Source organism: Pholcus phalangioides, unplaced genomic scaffold, assembly GCF_987345545.1.
Source record: "Pholcus phalangioides strain wild (caught in Gottingen) unplaced genomic scaffold, Ppha-v1.0 ptg000004l_1, whole genome shotgun sequence".
Classification (NCBI taxonomy): domain Eukaryota; kingdom Metazoa; phylum Arthropoda; class Arachnida; order Araneae; family Pholcidae; genus Pholcus; species Pholcus phalangioides.
This window is the reverse complement of record NW_028301597.1, coordinates 13,695,817-13,716,219: the sequence shown is the minus strand read 5'-3', so window position 1 is coordinate 13,716,219 and position 20,403 is coordinate 13,695,817. Positions and strand designations below refer to the sequence as shown.

The 20,403-nt window shown below is 39.2% G+C and overlaps 1 protein-coding gene across 2 annotated transcripts in view; it reads left to right on the top strand.

Annotated features, from left to right (window-relative positions):
• Positions 1 to 20,403, top strand: part of LOC149086568 (core alpha-(1,3)-fucosyltransferase-like) — a 98,253-nt gene that overhangs the window by 46,724 nt on the left and 31,126 nt on the right. For both annotated transcript variants that reach the window (XM_089230922.1, XM_089230923.1), the window contains one exon: positions 15,221 to 16,474. In XM_089230922.1, coding sequence (XP_089087048.1) covers positions 15,309 to 16,474 — 1,166 coding nt within the window. In that variant the 5' untranslated portion in view covers positions 15,221 to 15,308. The remainder of the gene's footprint in view (positions 1 to 15,220; positions 16,475 to 20,403) is intronic.

Sequence of the window (20,403 nt, the reverse complement as noted above, 5' to 3'; positions counted from 1 at the left end):
TAAAGCTGAAAATTCGTAACGTCGAAGCATTAATGATATCACTAAGTATAATAGCTAGAGACGTGGTTTAGCTATTATTTTTAAAGGGGATACTAATAATGCCTCTACTTCACCGCCTCACGCCACAGTGCGTGAAATAGGAAGGCAGGGTCGTGTCTCCAGTAATATAGATGGTAGCGTGCTTTCCGGTTTGCAAGAGGACCTGAGTTCGAGTCTCGGTGGAGACTAGATGACTTTTATTTCCGAGTTCACCTCGCGGCATAATATCTGTTTCCTTGTTATTGTTATTACTGTCGGAAAAATGATAGATGGGATCTCGGGTTATTTCTACAGAAATACATCCATCAGTTGGGAGAATTTTCGAGAAGGCGATTGCAGTACGGGAAGAATCTCTTGTCGAATTTTTCGATTTTACTTTTCCTTCAAGATCCAATGCATTCGAAGAATGCGAAAAATTTCTGCGATGATCGGCTATTGTTTGGAGTCAGCACCAATCGACGCGAAAATTCTCCCCACTCATAATTTACGCTTTCAATTCCTTTTGTTCGAGACGAAAATGGTTTTTTCTTTTTTGCTTCGACATTCTGGAACGATATTGTTTCGCCGAATGCGACTTTCTTCGACATATTTGACTCACTAACCTACCTACATCAAACAAAGGAAGTCGTTACTTCTACTTTTCGAAGTATGATTGTTCATTGATATTATAACCAGCAAAGATGTTTGTTGCCAAACAAAATTTCCACACGTTTTCTTCAAAGGAAAATGATGGCTCAAATCATTCGTCTGCAAAGATATTTCCTTTTCCGGACCGTGTTATTCTTTGTGTATTGTTTCAAAGACCTTACATCTTGATTTTTTATATCGACTTTAAATAATCTTTTTGCGCTTCGTTTTCGCAAACGTTTCAAATTAAAGCCACTAGTCAGTCATCCATGAGTTCGTGCTCAAACCAGAAGAAATGGATGAGAAGCCCCCGTTTGTTTTGCTGTGGGTACAGAAATAAGGATCGGAAGATTTATATTCATTTGATGTTTCCTTTTCTTGAGCCTCAACTTAAAGTGCACATCGTGTTTTAATCGTGCAGTGCGAGTTTTTTGCATGAGGGGGGCGGGGGGGGGGGTGAAATGTATAAAAATCCCGTTGAGACGACGATCTCGGTGAACTTGGTCATACGAAGCACGGAAGCCTGGATAACCCAGCGGAGATGAAGATGAAAATTCACACTTCTCTCTGGGAAACAAACCAATAACCTTTCACTGTCCGGACGAGTGCTCTACCATTGAGCTACAGAGGACTGATATTTTCTTCCCTTTGAGCATATGTATGAACGCTGAACGGGACTACGCATGGACAGCCTCCTAGCTCAGGTAGTAACTCTTACGACGTCAGCCCCCAGATGGCGAAATATAGTTGGAAACGATGTCACACAAAGTAGTGTGAATTTTCTTTCCGAATTCCATCTTCGCTTGGCTATCCAGGCTTTTCGTATGAACAGCAGAGAGACATCATCGCGCGAGCGTTTCTCTGTATAACTTAGTCATGCACATGTGTCGTAGGAAATGAAGTAAAAAAAAGAAAAGATATTTTAAGACTCGTGGCCGTAGCCGGGTGGGATATTCCGGAATGTCTTGCCCTCCCACCCCTTCCGAAATGTGAGAAAATGAATGATATATTATATTTACTCGCGTATAGGACGAGGTTTTCATTTAATTTTCACTTCTTCAAAAACCTACGCCGTCCTATATCCGCGAGCGAATATCTAAACAGAAAATGTCTTGAAGGAAATAAAATCCAATGAGAGAAAAAAATGGGAATCAATTTACGAAATTACTCCAGAACTAAAAAATTTAGCATTAATGAAAAAAAATCAGAATCAGCGAGTAAAATAATTGAAAATTAATCAATAAAAAAATAGAAAATTGACGAAGAAGTAGTTCCAGAATTGATGAAAGACATCAATTTTTTTTTCAGGATTTGTGTGAAAATTTTCAATACCCCTTCCCCGTTTGAAAATTGAGGAAAAACTGCTCGAAATAATGTGGAAAAGCCGTTTTATCCGCATTTAATTGCTATTTTTATTCCTCCAAAATTTTTCCATCAATTAATTCGGCTAATTCGAATATTTCAGTGAATATATTGAACTTACATTACAAACATTGATTTTTTTTTTTTTTGGCATCAGGTGAAATAGGGCAACAACTTTCTAATTGGGTTTCAGGACACACGGGGACTGTATAAAAAGTTAATTTTTTCATTTTAATAACTATACAACTCCTTGAAATATGAATAACATATATGAGTTCGTTATTTTAAAACTTCTAATTGGAAGTATACCTCCAGGATACTATGTATATAAAATAACATGTCCTCACTGATTGATTTATTATCACCTTGCCGAAACCGCTGAAGCTATAAATATGAAATTTTATCAGTAGCTTCATCTAATGATGTAAAGGCTCACTAAAAAGAAGTTTTTCAAAATTCGACCCCTAAGGGGCTCATGAGGGGTTAAAAGGTTATGCCGAGTTAATCATGCCGAGCTGAAACCGCCGAAGCTATAAATATGGAATTTGGTTAGTTGTTTCATTGTGTGATTTCATGATTTTAAAGACTACCTAAGAAGGATTTTTTTTTTGAAATTCGACCCCTAAACAACGGTCACGAGGAGGGTTCTGAGGTTACACGGGGCAATCATCGGCTGAGCCGAAATTGCTGAAGCTATGAATATGAAATTCGGTCAGTAGTTTTATTTTGTAATGTAGATACTAACTAAGGAGGGATTTTTTGCAAAATTCTACATCTAAAGGGGTCACTGGGGGCGTTCATAGGTTCATAGGGACAATCATCGCTGATCTCAAATCGCTGAAGCTGTAAATATGAAATTCGGTCAGTATTATATTTTATAATATAGAGACTCACTAAAACGAGGTTTTTGTAAATTCAACCCCCATTGATGTCATGAGGGTTTCAAGAGTTTATTATATGAGGAAAATGATCGCCGAGCAATTTTCAGATTACTAAATGCACGCGTGCGAAGCCGCGGGTAACAGCTGGTCTGTGAATGCATGAAATAACGAATCCAGAATCATACCCCCGTCTTTTTTGCTAGATACGGTACATATAATTGTGATAGATATCCAGAAACGTTTTTCTTTTTTTTTGTTTATTTAGCACCTGAAGGCATATAAAGCGCTTACAACTGGATAAAAACATACAAACAATACATAAAATTTAGAAGGGAAGCACTTTGCAAACGGAGCAAGGTCAAAATCAGCAACGGTTGAAGCGCATCTTGAGTAAGATGAGCACACAAGTTGTGATGGTAGTCTATTCCATATTCTGGCTGATCTGCATCTGAAGCCGTGGAAGAAGCAGTCTTTTCTGGCCATCGAGTCTGTATTTGATATGGGTGTTTCCGCAGGTTAATCTGGCGGTCAGTGATCACAAAAAATGGGACGCCCGATGTAAATATACCATGTTATGGACCATTTTGTATGAACATAAGTTTGATCAGTTTTGAAAATTTATCACATTTACCAATTTCTTAAATTTATCCAACATTTTACTCAAAGTTCAGTCCAAGATGATGGAATTTATCTGTGATGTTAAAATTATGTTTAAAATTGTCCATAAATATGAAGAAAGCCAGCATTACAAGACTGAAAATAATTTATATGTTATCCTTATAGAACATCTATTTTCTTTTAACTTAATTTTTATGGCAAAATAGTATGTGTAGTGCACACATCACGTACGGAGAAAACTACTACTAAACCATACACATGCACCTCGTTCACATTCCTCTGCGGAACCTACAACGAATTGGTGCATGTTGGAGTGTACGTGTAGTGAACCTGATGCGCAGCGAAGTTTGTTTCCGTGTAATGCTTATTGTGTGTAGTGCGCCATATGCCATCAGTTTTTCTAACTGTGAGTGAAGTGTAATGATTGAATAATTGTATCGTTGTGCAGGCCTGTCGCTCTGTGGCGAGACTTTTTGACGGGGAGATCGGCATGTATTTGCGCCGACACAAAATATGGGACAAACTGGTAAATAGTTGAATTCAAGTGATATTTCCGCGCATGATTGCTCTCTCTTCCGTATTTATAATACTTACCAGCTTCATTCGGAAATTATTCATAATCACCGGTACAAGTGATAAATGGAGGAAAATTTACTAAACTTACCGAGATGATTGTGGTGATTATGCATAATATGTGACCGGCGATCATGGATAATAACCGATTTAGCTCATTTACCGTAACGTATATATTAGAATCACGTGAGATTAAGTTTACTTCATAATTATCAGCTTGCTACCCCCCCCCCCCCACGAGAAGAATTTCTGGCTACACCCCATTTTTGGTGAAAATGGGTATGTCCTATGGGTATATTTTATGTCGAACGTGTATGTTTGCCTCCGCAGAATTTGGATGCGTAACTCCAGCGTTTCATGTTTGCGAAAAAATGTATTTAAAAATATTTTTCTCGGCCCAAAGACTGCTTTACGTTTTGTATTCAATGAGATTTTCTACAATTAAGCACGATACATTTTTTAATGCGACTTCAAATATACTATTATTTATGCTTATAATAAATTATCGTAAAATATTAAAAAAAAAGAGTGAGCCGACGATCGGCCAAAATCGACAGGTTTCCGACCTCAGACACTTTTTGATCTATGTACATATTTTTAATGGTATTTATTGATCGCAAAGAAATTGAGAAAAGCTTTTCGACCGTGGAAATGGTGATCAGTGAAAGGGTTTCTTCGGAAGACGCGGGAGAATTTCGACGAACGCCGCGGCGGAATTGTTTGTTTGTTGTACCTGCACGCATCCTTTCTCGAAGCGGATGTATGCGAATTCACTTCCACCGGAATCATTTTCCAACTATTCTTGTAGATATTTTGCTCGCAAACGACAAAATCGTCGTTGGAAATTCACCCGCATTAAGTCATCACCCTCTTGTGGACTTCGTTTATTACGTGTATACCAACTCTCTCGTGCATACGTTGAATAACGTTGCAGATCACTGCAGTTTCTGTTACGAACGTGTTTGTGAAAAAGACGAACGAATTAATCGACCAATTTTTCCTCGCGCAAAAATTTCCTTTAATGGTAGTATCTATCTTTAGGGAAAGGTTTATTAGACTATGCATCGATTCTGATCCATCCATGAAGTAAAGATTATTTATATTTTATGACGAATGTGTTTAATTTCGACTGAAAACCAAACCTCGTAATCATTCTCGGATGACGTAAACGTGGGAAACACTGCCTCTCGAAGAAGAAAAATATAAACGCAGCTTTTATATCGAATTGGGGACAGCAGAATGCGCCTGCTCGTAATTAGGTCGAAGTACGCGAGAGAAGACTTCGATCGCCGGGAGGAAGTAGTTATTAATTAAGCGCAACAATTAACAACTGAATAAGTAAAACGGTTTTCTTACGAGGAAAGAGGGAGTGAAAATATCTGAAAAATGGGGAAAATATTTATGTCAACAACAACGAAGTAAATATTTAATCACTCAAACAAAAACAGGAAGACATACGTACAAAAAGCAAAGACATAATATATAAAAGTCGTCTAAATGCAGTACATAATACAATTTCGGGCCAGTTATAAGACATTTTTCAATTTCATATTATACTGGTACATGTTCCATGTTGTGATCTAAATAAGGGAACCAACAAATTGTGTGACACCGTCTACACGCATGCATTAAGTAACATTCAAGAAAGTTAAAAGAGGAGCGATTGAGTCATCGACAAACATCGATGGCGAAACATAGAGCACCCTTGCATTGATTGCGACGATGGTCCGCAATGCAAAAAATATTATCATAGGCCATCTATTTGAAATGTTAGCAGTAGAATATGGAACGCCCATTTCATCTACAACATCCCCGGTATCTTCGCAAGATTTTTCTCAGAAGAAAGAGTATAACTCTTACGGCGCATACCAATCTGACTCATTTATTGATTTTTCATCCGTAGAAACATATTCAAAAACTTCTGTAAGCGTTTGATCTCATCGTCTTAACTCAAATCGAGAGACATTTTCGTACAAGTAACACCAGGACGTGCAAGGAGGGGAGGGGGTGTTTAACACCCTAGTAGCTGCATTCAAGAGGAGAAAAGAGGAAATTTCGCTTTTCACGCGTTCCCCTACTAAAGATGACCTTAAGCACTACCTCCTATATGCATATACCTGTATATAGGAGGTAGTGCCTTAAGCCGGGTTTTCCTAGGAGCAGATTTTCCGTGGTGCGTGCAGCGTGAAAACTCTGATTGGTTAAAAGCCTGAAATTTTGAAATTCAGGTTTTTTTTACCAATCAGCGTTTTCATGCTGCGCGCGCTGTAGAAACCTGCTCCTAGGAAAACCTGGCTTTAAGCCGGGTTTTCCAAGGAGCGGGTGTCCTGTGCCGCGCGCAACGTGATTCGCCCAGCGCGACACGCCGTCCACTCACCAATAAGAAAAGCAGCATGTCTGTATTCCTACAGAGCGCAATACGCCTCGTGACAGCACTTTACGTCGGGCGTGATTAACTGATTGCTTCTGGAGGAGTCAAATGCGTCTTGCGCCGCGGTTTTGCAGATATTCTCTTCACTCTTATGTGTTTTCTTGCACTTCCCTTCAAACCGCAGCATGCAGACGACAGAGTAAATGATGCCAAGGCCATATACTATGATATAGCCGCCCTGATCTGATGCGCCACGCTAGGAAAACACAAACGCTTAGCGTGATTATCTAACACGTTTCTGCTGGCGCGAAATGGTCTAGTTCGGTTCACGCGGTGCAGAAAACCTATTCCTAGGAAAACCCGGCTTAAGAAACAGCTACACTGGGTTATACTCATTTAAAAAATAGCAAAGTTAGAAATTTCGTAATACATATTCGTGTGTGGTGCGAAACACCCCCTTGCGCGTGCTTGCGGGTTAATGATTGATTACCGTAACGGTTGTCGGAAAATTCTAATTAGATCAGAGTGTTTCCGAAATCCCTCTATATCACAAGACCTTAATTTCAGGTGAGAATGAATGTAGTGAGCAAATGATTTCTTATCAGTCACTCGACGTCATCGTTTCATTTTTTCGTCCTGCGTGTAGGAGCTGCAAGTCATCAGTTGTTCCAGCTATCAACCGACCGAGTGACGAAGACATTCCTAATGCCGCCATACGGTTGCCTTACGGTATTTACGATATTACAGTAACGCAGCGGTGTGTGTGCGAGAATCTCTCACTCCCTGCACCGCAGTGTTAGGACTTGCGCATACGTACTCACAAATTAACGCAAGAGCAGAAATTAGCCGGTGCCGGAATTAATTAGTGGTGGTTATTAGGCCATCTCGAGGTTTAGATTGCGGGTAGAAAGAAGAGGGTTAACGCAGATTTCGGCGGAATGGAATATGTTACAGACTCAATTGGCGCCGAAGTTTGTAATTATGTAAACATACTTCGTTTCCTCTTGGTGTTGTGCGTTCTAGAGGCTGCGGGGCATGTGTGTGGGTTTCGCGTGACATATTTCTGTAAGTGATTAAAAAGTGAGATGTGAAAATGTGGATATGATTAATATTTTTTGAAGAATCAAAAACTTGAATTTTTCCTCATTTCCATTTTCCTGAATAGTCAGTCTCTCAACATGTGTTACAATTTTTCTTCTATCTCTCACCCCGAAAAAGGCTTTGCCGGACGCACCTCCCGGTTAAGAACCACTGCTCTATATAATGAATTTATTTAAATAACGAAAGTTTTACTAGAATGCTCACATTTTCATTAATTTAAGAAAAAATTTCTTTTTTTGCAGTAAAACTTCTTTAGCCACTTTGGAGTGAATCTGTTACAAGGAAAATTGAAATGCTTCCATCGCTACCGCCACAACACATTTCTGATAACGAATCATTTTTAACCCTTTAAACGGTTTTTTAAAATTTTCCTGATCCGACACATTGGAAATAAAAGCGGGTTAAGAACCCAAGATATTTCGCGGTCACCGAAAAATGGAAAAAAAAATTGACGAGATATCTCGGGATTGCCGCTGTAAGGGAATGGTGTAGTGATTGATAGTCTCCATTTTTCGTCATTAGTGTGTCGATGACTCCGATCCGATCGGTGGACGATCTACTTGCATCATTCTGCCCGAAATTACGGGAGTCATCTCACTTTGCTAGAATTGGATATATTCTACGTCATAATCGTTGTGGCAATTTCGTGAAATATTTGGTACGTTAAGCCTGTATTCGCGAGATATTTGGAACTTCCAGAAAGTCTCTATAAAGGTCTTATTTTAGGTACCACACACACAAATAAATTGTGTCATTCTCAGACTATAAATATAATTAATGTAGAGTAAATATAAGTGATTAGAATAGTAAATATATCGGTGCAAACAGCAGTTTTTTTTACTTCAAATGGTTGGTTTTTTTATTCGCTTTTAATAAAATGTGTTCAGGACTTTTCGCCTTGTCTTTATGTCCTGCTGCAGAATCACCGCACATCGTCAGTTTATAAAATATTCAATTAGTGGACCAGTCGATACCAGACAAATATAAACGCACTATACACGGTGATTCAGAAAAGATGGGAAAAGCTTTAGGAGGTGATAGTACACACCAATACAAACAATTGTCATACGTTAAAACGGCATTCCTGTTGAAGTTTATCGGGAGAAAAAGAACACACCGTACATGGAAATGTAATCTGAGGAAGAAGAACAAACCGTATGCAAATCTGCGTCACAGTGAATAAAAGGCGCGGACGCCAGCCCTGTGAATTTATCCCAGGGTTAACAGTTGTTACGTACGGGGAAAAATGGCGCACTTTAATACTACTACTACTACTAACACACACGTGGGGCCGTTCAAGTATTACGTAAGCAAAATTTTAGCCATTTTTGACCCCCCCCCTTGTCAGCAAAATTTCGTCATCAGCACCGCCCCTCTGAATCCTAACTCATATTTTCATAAAGGGTGGTTGCTGACGTAAGCATTATCCAAACCCCCCTCCCCCCCCCCTTGTCATCAAAAGTCAGCAAATCGGAAACTCCCCCCCCCCCCCCATCGATGATGACGTAATACTTGAACGGCCCCCATGTACCTCGTCCATATTCGTCTGCGGAACGAATTGGTACATGTTGGGATATGCGTGTCCGTGTTGTGAAGCTAACGTGAAGCTTGTTTCTGTGTAATACTTGTAGGCTGCCATCTGCCACGTATTTAACTTAAATTTATAATTAAACCAAAAACAGTAAATTTCACAATGTGATTCCTAAAAGAAAAATTCTTAAGCTCGTTTTTGACAAACCAGCGAAGGGCCTTATTTTTAAGAGCAAATCCTGATCTTTATTAAATTGGAAAGATTAAATTCGAAGAAATTCATCTTTTCAAAAATATCTACAACATTTACAATTTGTTTAGTTTTTACCTCCTCTGCATCCGCGTTGGTGGTGGTGAGATTATTAGCAAGAGTAAATTTATGATAAATACAAATTGTCAATATTAGGGAATTTAATTTAGCATTTTTTCAACCCATACTGGTAAAGAGTTCTGTATAGGCATATAAACAGATTCTCTCTTTATCAAGTCTTAATCGTAGTCTTACTTCGTAGTTCTTTTTTCGTCTAAAATGCTAATGATATCATTCTGGAAACTGTTTTTGAAAATGCGAAAGTTCATAATCTTTTTCATTGTGCTTACCAATGTTTTTTATGTTGGATCGATGACCATCGATCCTGATATTAAGGTTATTCCAGTTTGACCAATATATTTGAGGTTGCATTCTGTACATTCGGTTGAATATACTAAATTATATTTTGTATTACTCTTACAAAAGAGATTTTTTCCAAGTTCAATTTGTTCCTTATTAGCTTTGTCGCAAGTTTTGCATCTCTTATCATTGCAAAGAGAGTATTTTTTTAAGCTTTTAAAATTTTTGTTATATGACAAAACAATTGCTCGGGTAGATTTTAACCGAAGCGGTTCCCTGAACAAGACCAAATTCAGGACCCCTTGTTAAGGCGCGTGACGAACCAAGTGCCATGACGCAATATTTGTTAAGTTATTCATAAAATTCAAGAATTAACCTGAAAGAAATTAATCTATATTATTATATAAACAGACTTGAGACGCAAAAAACGAATCGGGGGAGAATAAAAGGAGCAAAGTTAAATTTTTAAAAGAGTAACGTGAAAAAAATATAGTTAAAAAAATTAAAAACAAAATTAAAATTTTATCTTAATTTTTTGACTTTCAAGGGAACGGATGGCAAAATAATGTCCACTTTTGGCTTACCATCATCAGAAACATTTTTTGCTTTTTGGGACAATGGAGGGATGGGAGGGCCCCCTTCGAGGAGAAATATATCCTCATTGTTCCATTAACTCTTTCTTTGTTCGTCTCGTTTTTTGTTTGTTCCAATTTTTCACTTGTGTGTGTGTGTGTGTTCCAGCTCCCTTTGGATTTTAGGATTGACCTTCGTTATAGAAGCTCTTTTTGGATATCATGGAGCTAAATACTGTTAGAGAGAGGGATGCCCTTTCCCAACAGTTATTGTTTTTCTCGTAAAGCTTTTTTTGTTTTTCCTTTTCGGCCGAATGTTATGTGCATACTGTATATTAGCTGTATCCCAAGAGGATACAGAGAGTCAGTCGGGACGGAAGCAGCTGATTTTCCGTGTGTTGCTGCTGCCTACTAACAATGTAATTAGTTTAGCGTCTCGTTGTTCCTTACTTTCCTATCTACTGTGAGTGAGAGTCGAGTACCACTTGCCGCGCTAGAAATCATCAGAGACTCGCTTTTATGTTCTTCGCGAAAATTAGATTTTCAGCAAAAAAAAACTAATTCGCTGCCTTTTACACCTTCGAATTGACGTATGTTTTTTAGTACGTTACGTTACATCAGTCGCTTAGAAACTCTTCTACAGTTTGACTCAGCTCGAGACTGATATCGGGAGAAGTTCCTGGAAATGGATACGCAGTGTATATATATATATATATGTATACTGCCACAGTGGTGTTCGGCTGAAGTTGGTTTTCTATGGTTCCCAACATCAAGGCACAAATGCGAACCGATCTCCCCTTTAAAAAGTCTCACCACTCAGAGCAACAGGCCTAAAAAGGTACAATTATTCAATCGTTACACTTCACTCATGGTTAGAAAAATTGATGGCAGATGGCAGCATTACACAGAAACAATCTCGACGCTAGGTTCACAATACGTACAGCACATTCCAACATGTACGAGTTCGTTAGAAGTTCCACAGAGAAATATGGACGAGGTGCATGTAGGGTTTACTAGTATTAGTAGTGTGTGTGTATATATATATATATATATACGGTCATGGTCTTACATCGCAAAGGTCTGGGTTCGATCCCCGCAGACAGTATAGTTGTGGTCGGCTGAAGGTGGTTTTCCAATTTCGAGGCGTAAGTACAAATCGGTCTCCCCAAAAGAAAAGTTCTGTCTTAACAGAGATCATGTTATGCATGTTTCAAGTTCGGCGAGTCCTGTTTTCTGTCTTCCACATTGGCAGTGAAAGCGGTAGATCTCTTTTTGGGTTTATGTAAGCATCGTGTTAAGATCTTCCTGCTCTCTCTGACTAGTTGGCGATCACGTCGAACGGATCTATCTTGTATTTGACCCTCTCTCTCTTCAGCACTAAATATCCATCCGATTTATATGGTCTTCATCGCAGGGAGTATGTTTTCGTTTGTTTCAGTATGAGATGTGGTATTGCTCCGCTCTGGTAAAGCAGTAAATTATTTGCTGGTTCTCGGTTGTGGTTTCGCTCATTAAGCGGCAAACGTTATTGCGGGAGAAGAAAACAATTTTTATTTTAGTTTATTTTTTCGGTAGATTCTTGCTTATATATAGGCCACAGTAATATAAAATTTCTACATTTGAATCGCGCGAGACGACCGTCATTCAAGTTCATTCATTCGTGGCTGGTAGACCTATATACTGCAGTAAATATATATGAGATGTGAAATGCAGTCGACGTGAACTAAAAAGGCCTTCCTTTCATTCATCGTCGCTAAAAAATTACCATAACAATGCTATTCATTTCCAATGCAGAGAACGGAAATAATCGCCTTAAAACAACGAATCCCCGGATTATTTTTATCGATAGAAATCCAGTTGATCCGTCTGATAAGCTGACCGAAAATTTGCAGGTTAGGGAAGGTGTCTCACAGTTTGAAACCCTCGCCCTATACTAAATATAGAAGGCGCAATAACGGATATTAATTTTATATCCGGGTTCGAACCCCACAGTGGTGGTCGGCTGAAGTTGGTTTTCTGTGGTTCCCAACTTCAAGGCGCAAATTCGAGCCGATCTCCCCGTTAAAAAGTCTCGCCACAGAGAGCAACAGCCCTACAACGGTAAATCATTCAACCATAACACTTCACTCATAGTTTGTAAAACTGGGGGCAGATGACAGCACTACACATAACAAGCATTACACAGAAACAAACTTTACGTCAGGTTGCACTACACGTACACGCACATTCCCGCATGTACCGATTCGTTGGGGGGTTCCGCGGGGGGGGGGTGCATGTGTGGTGTAGCAGTAGTAGGTAGGGGCTCGGGGATCCATGATGTTCTTAAGCAGCCACCTCGTTGGGCAATTTGCCTGTTGTGGCGTTGTATTTGTATTTGTATATAGAATCCATTCAGTTTTGTCGATAGACTGGAATTACATGTTATCAAGCTAAAAAAAGAAGAGCGATTTCACGTTTAAAAACTTCTATTTACAATTTGAATCTTGTAGCAAATTTCTTTTCTTGCACAAACAAGTATTAAAAACAAAATCGCGATTGATATCCGGCGCGGAAATCAATCCGTCCAGGATGTGGCAAATTATAGAGTTTGTGGTAGAATATACTTCTCTCACATAACTAGTACTACACGTAACAAGCATTACACAGTAACAAACTTCACGTTACCGTGTAAATCTTTCCAAGTTAATGAAGATCAGGATTTGCTCTTAAAAATAAGGCCCTTCGCTGGTTTGTCAAAAACGAGCTTAAGAATTTTTCTTTTAGGAATCACATTGCGAAATTTATTGTTTTTGGTTTACTTAAATTTACGTTAAATATCAAAAATATTTCGGGAAATATTCTTCTTAAATAGGAGGGAGGTCACTAGTGAGTATCGTGTCCTCTGAACTTGTACGACAAAAGATTTTATCAAATTGGAATAGGTCATATTTTTTCAAAACAGAAAAATCGTTTTCCACTTAATAAGAAATGCAATGCCGAAATTGCTTACGGATATGATAAACCATTTCTTAAATTAATCTGTTACTATAATTTTTCAAATTAAAAAGGTCACTTGCACTTTTAATATCAAATTTCACGATGCTGCCAACTCGAGAAAAAAAAATTGTTCTCCCGTATTTTTTAGGAATGCTTTTTGTCTATAAGTAAACAGGAGACCAATGTCGTGGCCCCAGGTTGTACAGTGGAGAAGCTATCTATACCCTAGGCGTGCACACCTAGGGTGGAGATTCCTGCCCATCACGTTCATCGGGTGTTTTTTTCGATTGTGGAGAATTTACGACAATAAGAAGGTAAACTTTCCCATGCATTCACTGCATTCACAATCCCGTTAGAAAAATATTCCTTTTGACACAACAACGTGTAATTTTCCGGAACCATGTGATATTGGTGTTCCCTTGTCGAAACACTCTATCGATGGGATAGCAATATCTCATGCGGTCCATCATATATTTTATTCATGTTATTGAAAGTCTTGGAAAATACTTCATGTTGTCTCCCCGACCTCCACACTCTTCCAAAGAAAGCATAATAAAAGAACCGAGTCTTTCTCTCTCTCTCCATAGCCCAAGCCACGAATACCCATTAGTATTCTCTGGGCCCTTTTCTGCATCGCCTCAACTAAGTCTCTTTTTCCGGAGATATGGTCTCCAAAACCGCATGACATACTCTAGGCCAGGACGAACTAAACATGTCAAAAGCGGAAGGATGGAGAACGCGAAGTGACCCTTTTTTTTTCTGAGTATCACATTATGGAAAAATGAAATAGAGAAAAAAGTTTGGTAGGTCATTTTAGTTCTATTTAATTAAAACCTAAAAACCAAAAAAAAAATTATATTGAAAAAATTTTAGAAATTATCCAGTACACAACGATTTCAATTACCCGGTTCTTCATATGTAGAATTATTCATAATAATGAATATTTATTTATTTTACCACGAAAAAAAGCCATAATTTGTTTCATACATTGCTTACGGAGAATTTCGTAAAAGCAGTGTTTTACAGGGCGAAATATTTTTAAACAATTTTTCAGGGCGAAACCCATCTAACTATCTACTTTTATTAACATATTTAAGTATTTCACTTGCTTTCGCTGTCATCTGGCAATCGCATATTAGTTATATAGCATTTATACTTCCAATTACCACCGACCAACAACGTATATAAAGGATCGATGTTACGGGGGTTAAAAAGTTGGTGTTACTTTAATGTACCGTTAGTCTGAAAGGGTTAAGCGTGAAAACGGGCAGTCTGTTTGCTTTTTTGACCGCCGCAGAATAATGTTCAGAAAATCGAAGCCGTTTCCGATTCCCCAACCGGTAACGAGCCTGTACCCATCCGGAATGATCCAACTCATACGTGAAAAACGTGGGTTATTCAAACCAAAAGAGAAAACCATGCGTAGATATTACAACTGCGATCGATATCGCATATCGGGTTCAAAGAAGAGTTAAAAGAATATATTGCAGAAAAACTTTGTAACGATTTGATTCGCGTCATTCGATGAAATCACTTTACGGTGAATTCGTATTCCTTATTCAAAAATTTAATATATCGAGCTCAAACAGAGCCTTTATGCAAGCTTTTTTGTTTTAAATAACCTTCTTCTTGATAGGAATTTCAAGCTCTTTCAGGTTAGAATAATAAAGTTATTATTTATTTTGCTTGCTTATCAGTAAAATTAAGGCCCGAAAACCTCGTGTGAAATGAACGAACACATTTAAAAAGGGGGAAAGATTCGTCTGAAAATATCCCCCCCCCCCACTGCACGATCAAATATTTGTTCGTGTATTGTGTGCAGTTTGAAAGTTGCGCAAATGTTTGAACTTAAATCGAGCCCAGGTTTGAATTATTCTCTCGTGTAGCGTCAAGTTTTGAATTTTTGTTTGCCCTTCCTTTTCGATTGAGATTAAATTATCCAATTTGTATCTGCCTTCAGGTCGACGACATGCCTCTGAAAAACAATTTTCAAAGACGACGTCATCGAAAGCCAAGCTGATCTGTGTGAAGTCACTTCGCCGTGCGAAATGCCCAGGCTGCGAATCCGAAGGCTACTCCTGTTCTTGTCCATTGTAACTGGTTGTGCCCTCCTGGCCTTGAACTTGACACCGAGTTCTAGGCAGAGCGGATTTTCTTCGGTGAGATTCAATGACGACAACTTTTTCCCCGGACTCGCCGAAGTGGTGCGCAGGAGACCCAAGTTCGAGGCACAGGTCCTCTCATTAAGTCAACAGTCATCCGTCTCGGTGGGTTCGCCCAATCCATCTGTGTCTAGTTCCTGGCAGAATTCTCGACCCGCTTCGTCATCGAATGGACCTCTTTCTTTCGAATCGTCGATTTCGGCGCTCAAAGAGAAGCCTTGGTTCATGAGCGACGGGACCTATAGGCCCGATGGCAGTAGACCCGGTTCGAAGACTATGCTCTGGCCCGATCAGGTGAAGAGTGACAGGATTGTGGAACAGCTCATGTACGTTCCTTCAAACTACACTTCGAATTGGAACTTCAGCTCTTCTAGCAAGTCTGTCGCGTCGGCAGTATACCAAAGACAAAAACTGAAAAAGATCTTGTTATATTTCGGCAAGGGTGGCTGGAACGACCTTCCGCTCGGCAGGACCGTGTTCCTTAGGGACAAATGCCCGGTAAACACCTGTGAACTGACGACGGCCCTCAGGGATGCGGAGCACGCTGACGCGCTCTTCTTCAAAGACCGTTTCCTGTGGCCGTTTTACAAGCGATCTCCCAACCAGGTGTGGATACTGTTTCTGCTCGAATGTCCTCTACACACGCAAGCTTTCAAGAATTTGAAGAACGTTTTCAACTGGACCGCAACATATAGGCACGACTCTGACCTAGTCGCCCCGTACGAGAAATTCGTAAAGTATCCCCAGGGCTACATGAAAAAGCAGAAGGGACTGTTCCTCTATAGCCGCAACTTCGCCGCAAACAAAACCAAAAAAGTGGCGTGGTTCGTATCGAACTGCAACGCCAGAAACAAAAGACTAGAATATGCCAAAGAGTTGGCCCGTCACATCGACGTCGACATTTACGGTTCGTGCGGCAACAAGCGGTGCCCGCGGACGTTCACCAAGAAATGTTTCAAGATGCTGGACAAGGACTACAAGTTTTACCTCGCTTTCGAGAACTCCAACTGCAAGGATTACGTCACCGAAAAATTTTTCATCAACGGACTGAGGTGAGTGAATTATTTCGCATTCTATTGAGAAAATAACACACGTGTAAATAACACACGATGCATCGCGCCCTACTACAGTGCATGTTTCTCCTCTATTTTGCACCTTTCGTTAGAAGCGATTTTTTTTTTTTTTTTCACTTTCAGACCGTACACCGCCCAGGCTTTATCGGCAATTGTCAATTTTAGCCAGTTGCTCGGTTAAGGAGCTGGGCGATGTCGGGTGCTTTATTATTCATGTAAACAATACATATATTACATTCATAACAATAAAACACATATTATTAAAAAAGAAATTTACAGTCAATGGCGACGACACTTCACACATATTGAAAGGAATTATTATGTGCAATTTCATAGAGAAGGAGAGAAACACAACTTGCGGGTGGGGAGACAATAAATACAATGTTCGCAGAGAGCTAGATGTACGGAAAAGGGGAGGGCGCTCCGTACTTAGTCTGAGCAGCAAGTTAGACGCGGTTACAAATATAGGCCTATGCGGACGGTTATACAATATGTGGATGACAATGTAACGCTGGCAGTTCAAGAACACAAAAATTTTCATACTCGGAGTCCCTCTGCAGTGTTTACCCTTGCTATGTTTCCGGAAAAATACAATTAATTGTGAGACACAAAAAAGAAGCATGTGCACAGACAATTTATAAATGTTAGAACCACCGTGAAAAATGCAACGCACATAAAAACTTTGATACTGCGCTTTTAGTATATAGGGTGTTAGTGCGGCCTTTATCTCATGAACCGTTCGCCGTAGAGGTATGATTCGAATTTAAAAAATTCTCAAAAATCCCTGTACCCAGTTTTGAAAGTGGAAATACTGTGTGTCACAAAATAGGAAAATATAACTTTTTACACAGTCCCCCATCAACTATCTTCTGACTAGAAAGTTGTTGTCCTGCCTCGCCTAAGGCCAACTACAGAAATTCCACGTTTCTAAGCACAGTATTCGCTGAGATATTTGATTTCAAAATCTGTGAAAAGTTGGGAAGGAACAGCAAAAAGTAACGGACAACGCTTTCTTCCCCCATTTATGTTCTTTCCCAATTTATCTATGATTTTTGAATTCAAATATCTCAGCTAATATTAAACTTGGAAACGTGGAATTTCTGTTGTTGGCTTAAAGCGATGCGGGACAACGACTCTCTGGTTAGAAGATAGTAGAAAGGGGAATTGCATAAGAATTTAGATTTTTTTTAATTTGTGATACACAGTATTTCCACGCTCCTAACTGGTTACAGGGTCATTTTTTAACGCATTTCGAGCATTTTTTTAAAATTCGAATCATACCTTTACGACGAACGATTCATGATAAAGGCCGCATTAGCGCTTTCAGGACACCCTGTATAGCGCTTTCCCTCCCGACGTGGTTTTCTTTCATATGGATTTGCTTTGTGGACCTTCCCCCCCCCCCTCGAGAATACGGAATAATGGCAATTAAACGTACATTTGCTGAGGAACAACAAGTACTTGATGCAGCCACTATCGCGTAACAAAATCATATCATAAATACTAATCGGATTCTAATAATTAATCGCGATGATTCGCAATTTTGTTACACGCCACGTTGATCAGAGATGCGACATATAGGTGTCAGTACAGTTTCCGCTGAAGCTGCTGAAAAATTTCTAATGGCAGTTCGCGAAGGGCAAGTCACAATGGATTAAAATTTAATTCATAAAAACATATGTGTGTGTATATATATATATAATTTTTTTTTTGAAATTTTCATTGTTCTTTTTTTGCTTTCCAGTTCACATAATTAACTTGTTTTCTGTTTTCATATAAAAAAATGATATTTTAACAATATATATATATATATATTAATATAGTTAATAATTTCAGTAAAGAAAAAAAATTCGAGTGAACATAGAGGGGAAAAAAACGGGGCATTTTAAAAATGAAATTGTGACGGGTAAAAAATTACGGGAATGTGTCACGTAAAATACACGTCCTCGTCATCCTATATACAGGGTGCATATCTATCAGCTCGCACCGCTAATTACTGATGAACCGTTGATCCTAGAGTCGTACTTCCAATTAGGTAAAGTTTCCAAATAACGTGTACTACTCAGATACGTCATTCATTCATGTTTCAAGGGGGTTGTATAGTTACTAAAATAAAAAATAACTTTTTATACGGACACCTTGTCCCCTCAAAAACACAATTAGAAGGCTGTTGTCTTGTTTCTTCTGAGCCAAAAAAAAAATAATACGTTTCCAAGTGAGATATTTTTTCACTGAGTTATTCGAATTCAAAAAATGAAAAATCGGGAAAGAACAGCATAAATCAGGGAAAGATGCATTGTCCGTTAGTTAATGCTGTTTCATTCCACCTTTCCTCCGATCTTTGAATTCCAATAGCTCAGCGAGCATAACGCCGGTATCACACTATAAAATTTTGATAAAATCTCTCTTATGAAACTTAAAAAATCCTACCAATAAAACTCATAGGTTACATTCGAGCAAATGCAACCAATAAGCTTATTGGTTGAATTTTTCAGGTTTTATGAAAGGACGTTTATAAAGTTTTTAGTGTAATCCCGGTCTTACGTTTAGAAATGGCGAATTTTGTTTTGTTGGCATCGGGAGAGACAGAGCAACAGCTTTCTAATTGGAATTTTGAGGACAGGATGTCCGTATATAAAAAAGTTAATGTTTTTTAAATAATTATACAACCCCTTGAAACATGAATGACATATATCTAATGTTTACACGTTATTTGGAAACTTTTTCGACTTGGACGTATGCCTCTAGGATCGGTGCGGCTGTTAGCTATGCACCCTGGTAGTTTCTGGCCCACGAAGTAAAAAGGTTGTGTGCACCCCCTGCCATATGGTATCTCATATTATAACTGGGAGCTATTTCGCCCCCACCTTCAATAAATTTTGTGAGATAGCTGAGGTGCCCCTCCTCCCTACAGGTATTAATGAATATACAAAGCAACGTGCTCCTCCCTCTGCTACATACGATCTGTCTTTACATACGGGACGACTGGAAACTTTTGAACTCCCCCCCCCCCCTCCCGTCAACCTCAGCCTATCGGATTTTCCTTGATTTGTCACAAATATTGTTTCCAAGGAGATGCGTCATTAATTTTACTATTAAAAAAAAAAAATGCAGTTTTTACAAAAGTCATCTTCTTGCATTCTATAACTTTCATATTGGCACCCACGCGAATCTCCTCTTCTCCGGTTTTTCCAGTCGCCGGTTTTTACTCCTCAAAGGCAATGAGTGCGGGGGAAGTCCCTTCTTTTAATCTACGACACTTTTTTCCTATTTCAAACACACTGACTGAAGAAGAGAGTGCGAGAACGTGTCAGAGCAACAGAGAGAGTGTTTTGCATTTTATCAGGGAAGTCGCGGAGCAGAACTTTATTTCTCGCTCTGCTGTTCGGATATGAAAGGTCTTTGTGACACGCACCAAGAAGACTGCCGTGAGAAAGAAAGCGTGTTTTCTCTCCCTCTCTGATATCTCATATTTTCTCAGCATAGCCTGGTGAAGACGGGTTGATGTTTTCGCCGAGCCCCGTGTTTGCCGTCTTCCGCACTGTTGGATATTTGTCATCGTTGTTTTTTACATCTTCGCGACTGCTCTACAAAAATACAACATACGCGTCTTTCATTTCTTTCAGGGTTCCCTCATTTCCCACCTCTCTACAAGCGTCTAGAAATTACTTTTTTTTCGGTTGGACGAGAAAGGAATGTTTGGGGGTTACGTACGAAACGAAATCGTGTCCAATAAGACCCTTCACCATGTTTTTGTTGCCATCCGGTCCAGCCTAAAGACGAACATTTTTATTTCGTTTTCGGTCACGTTCTCGATTTATTCGTCTCGTTCGAAACGAGATCGAACGATAATCGGGTGTTTGTTCATGAATCACACGTATTAACGCCTTTTCCCTGATTTCTCTTTA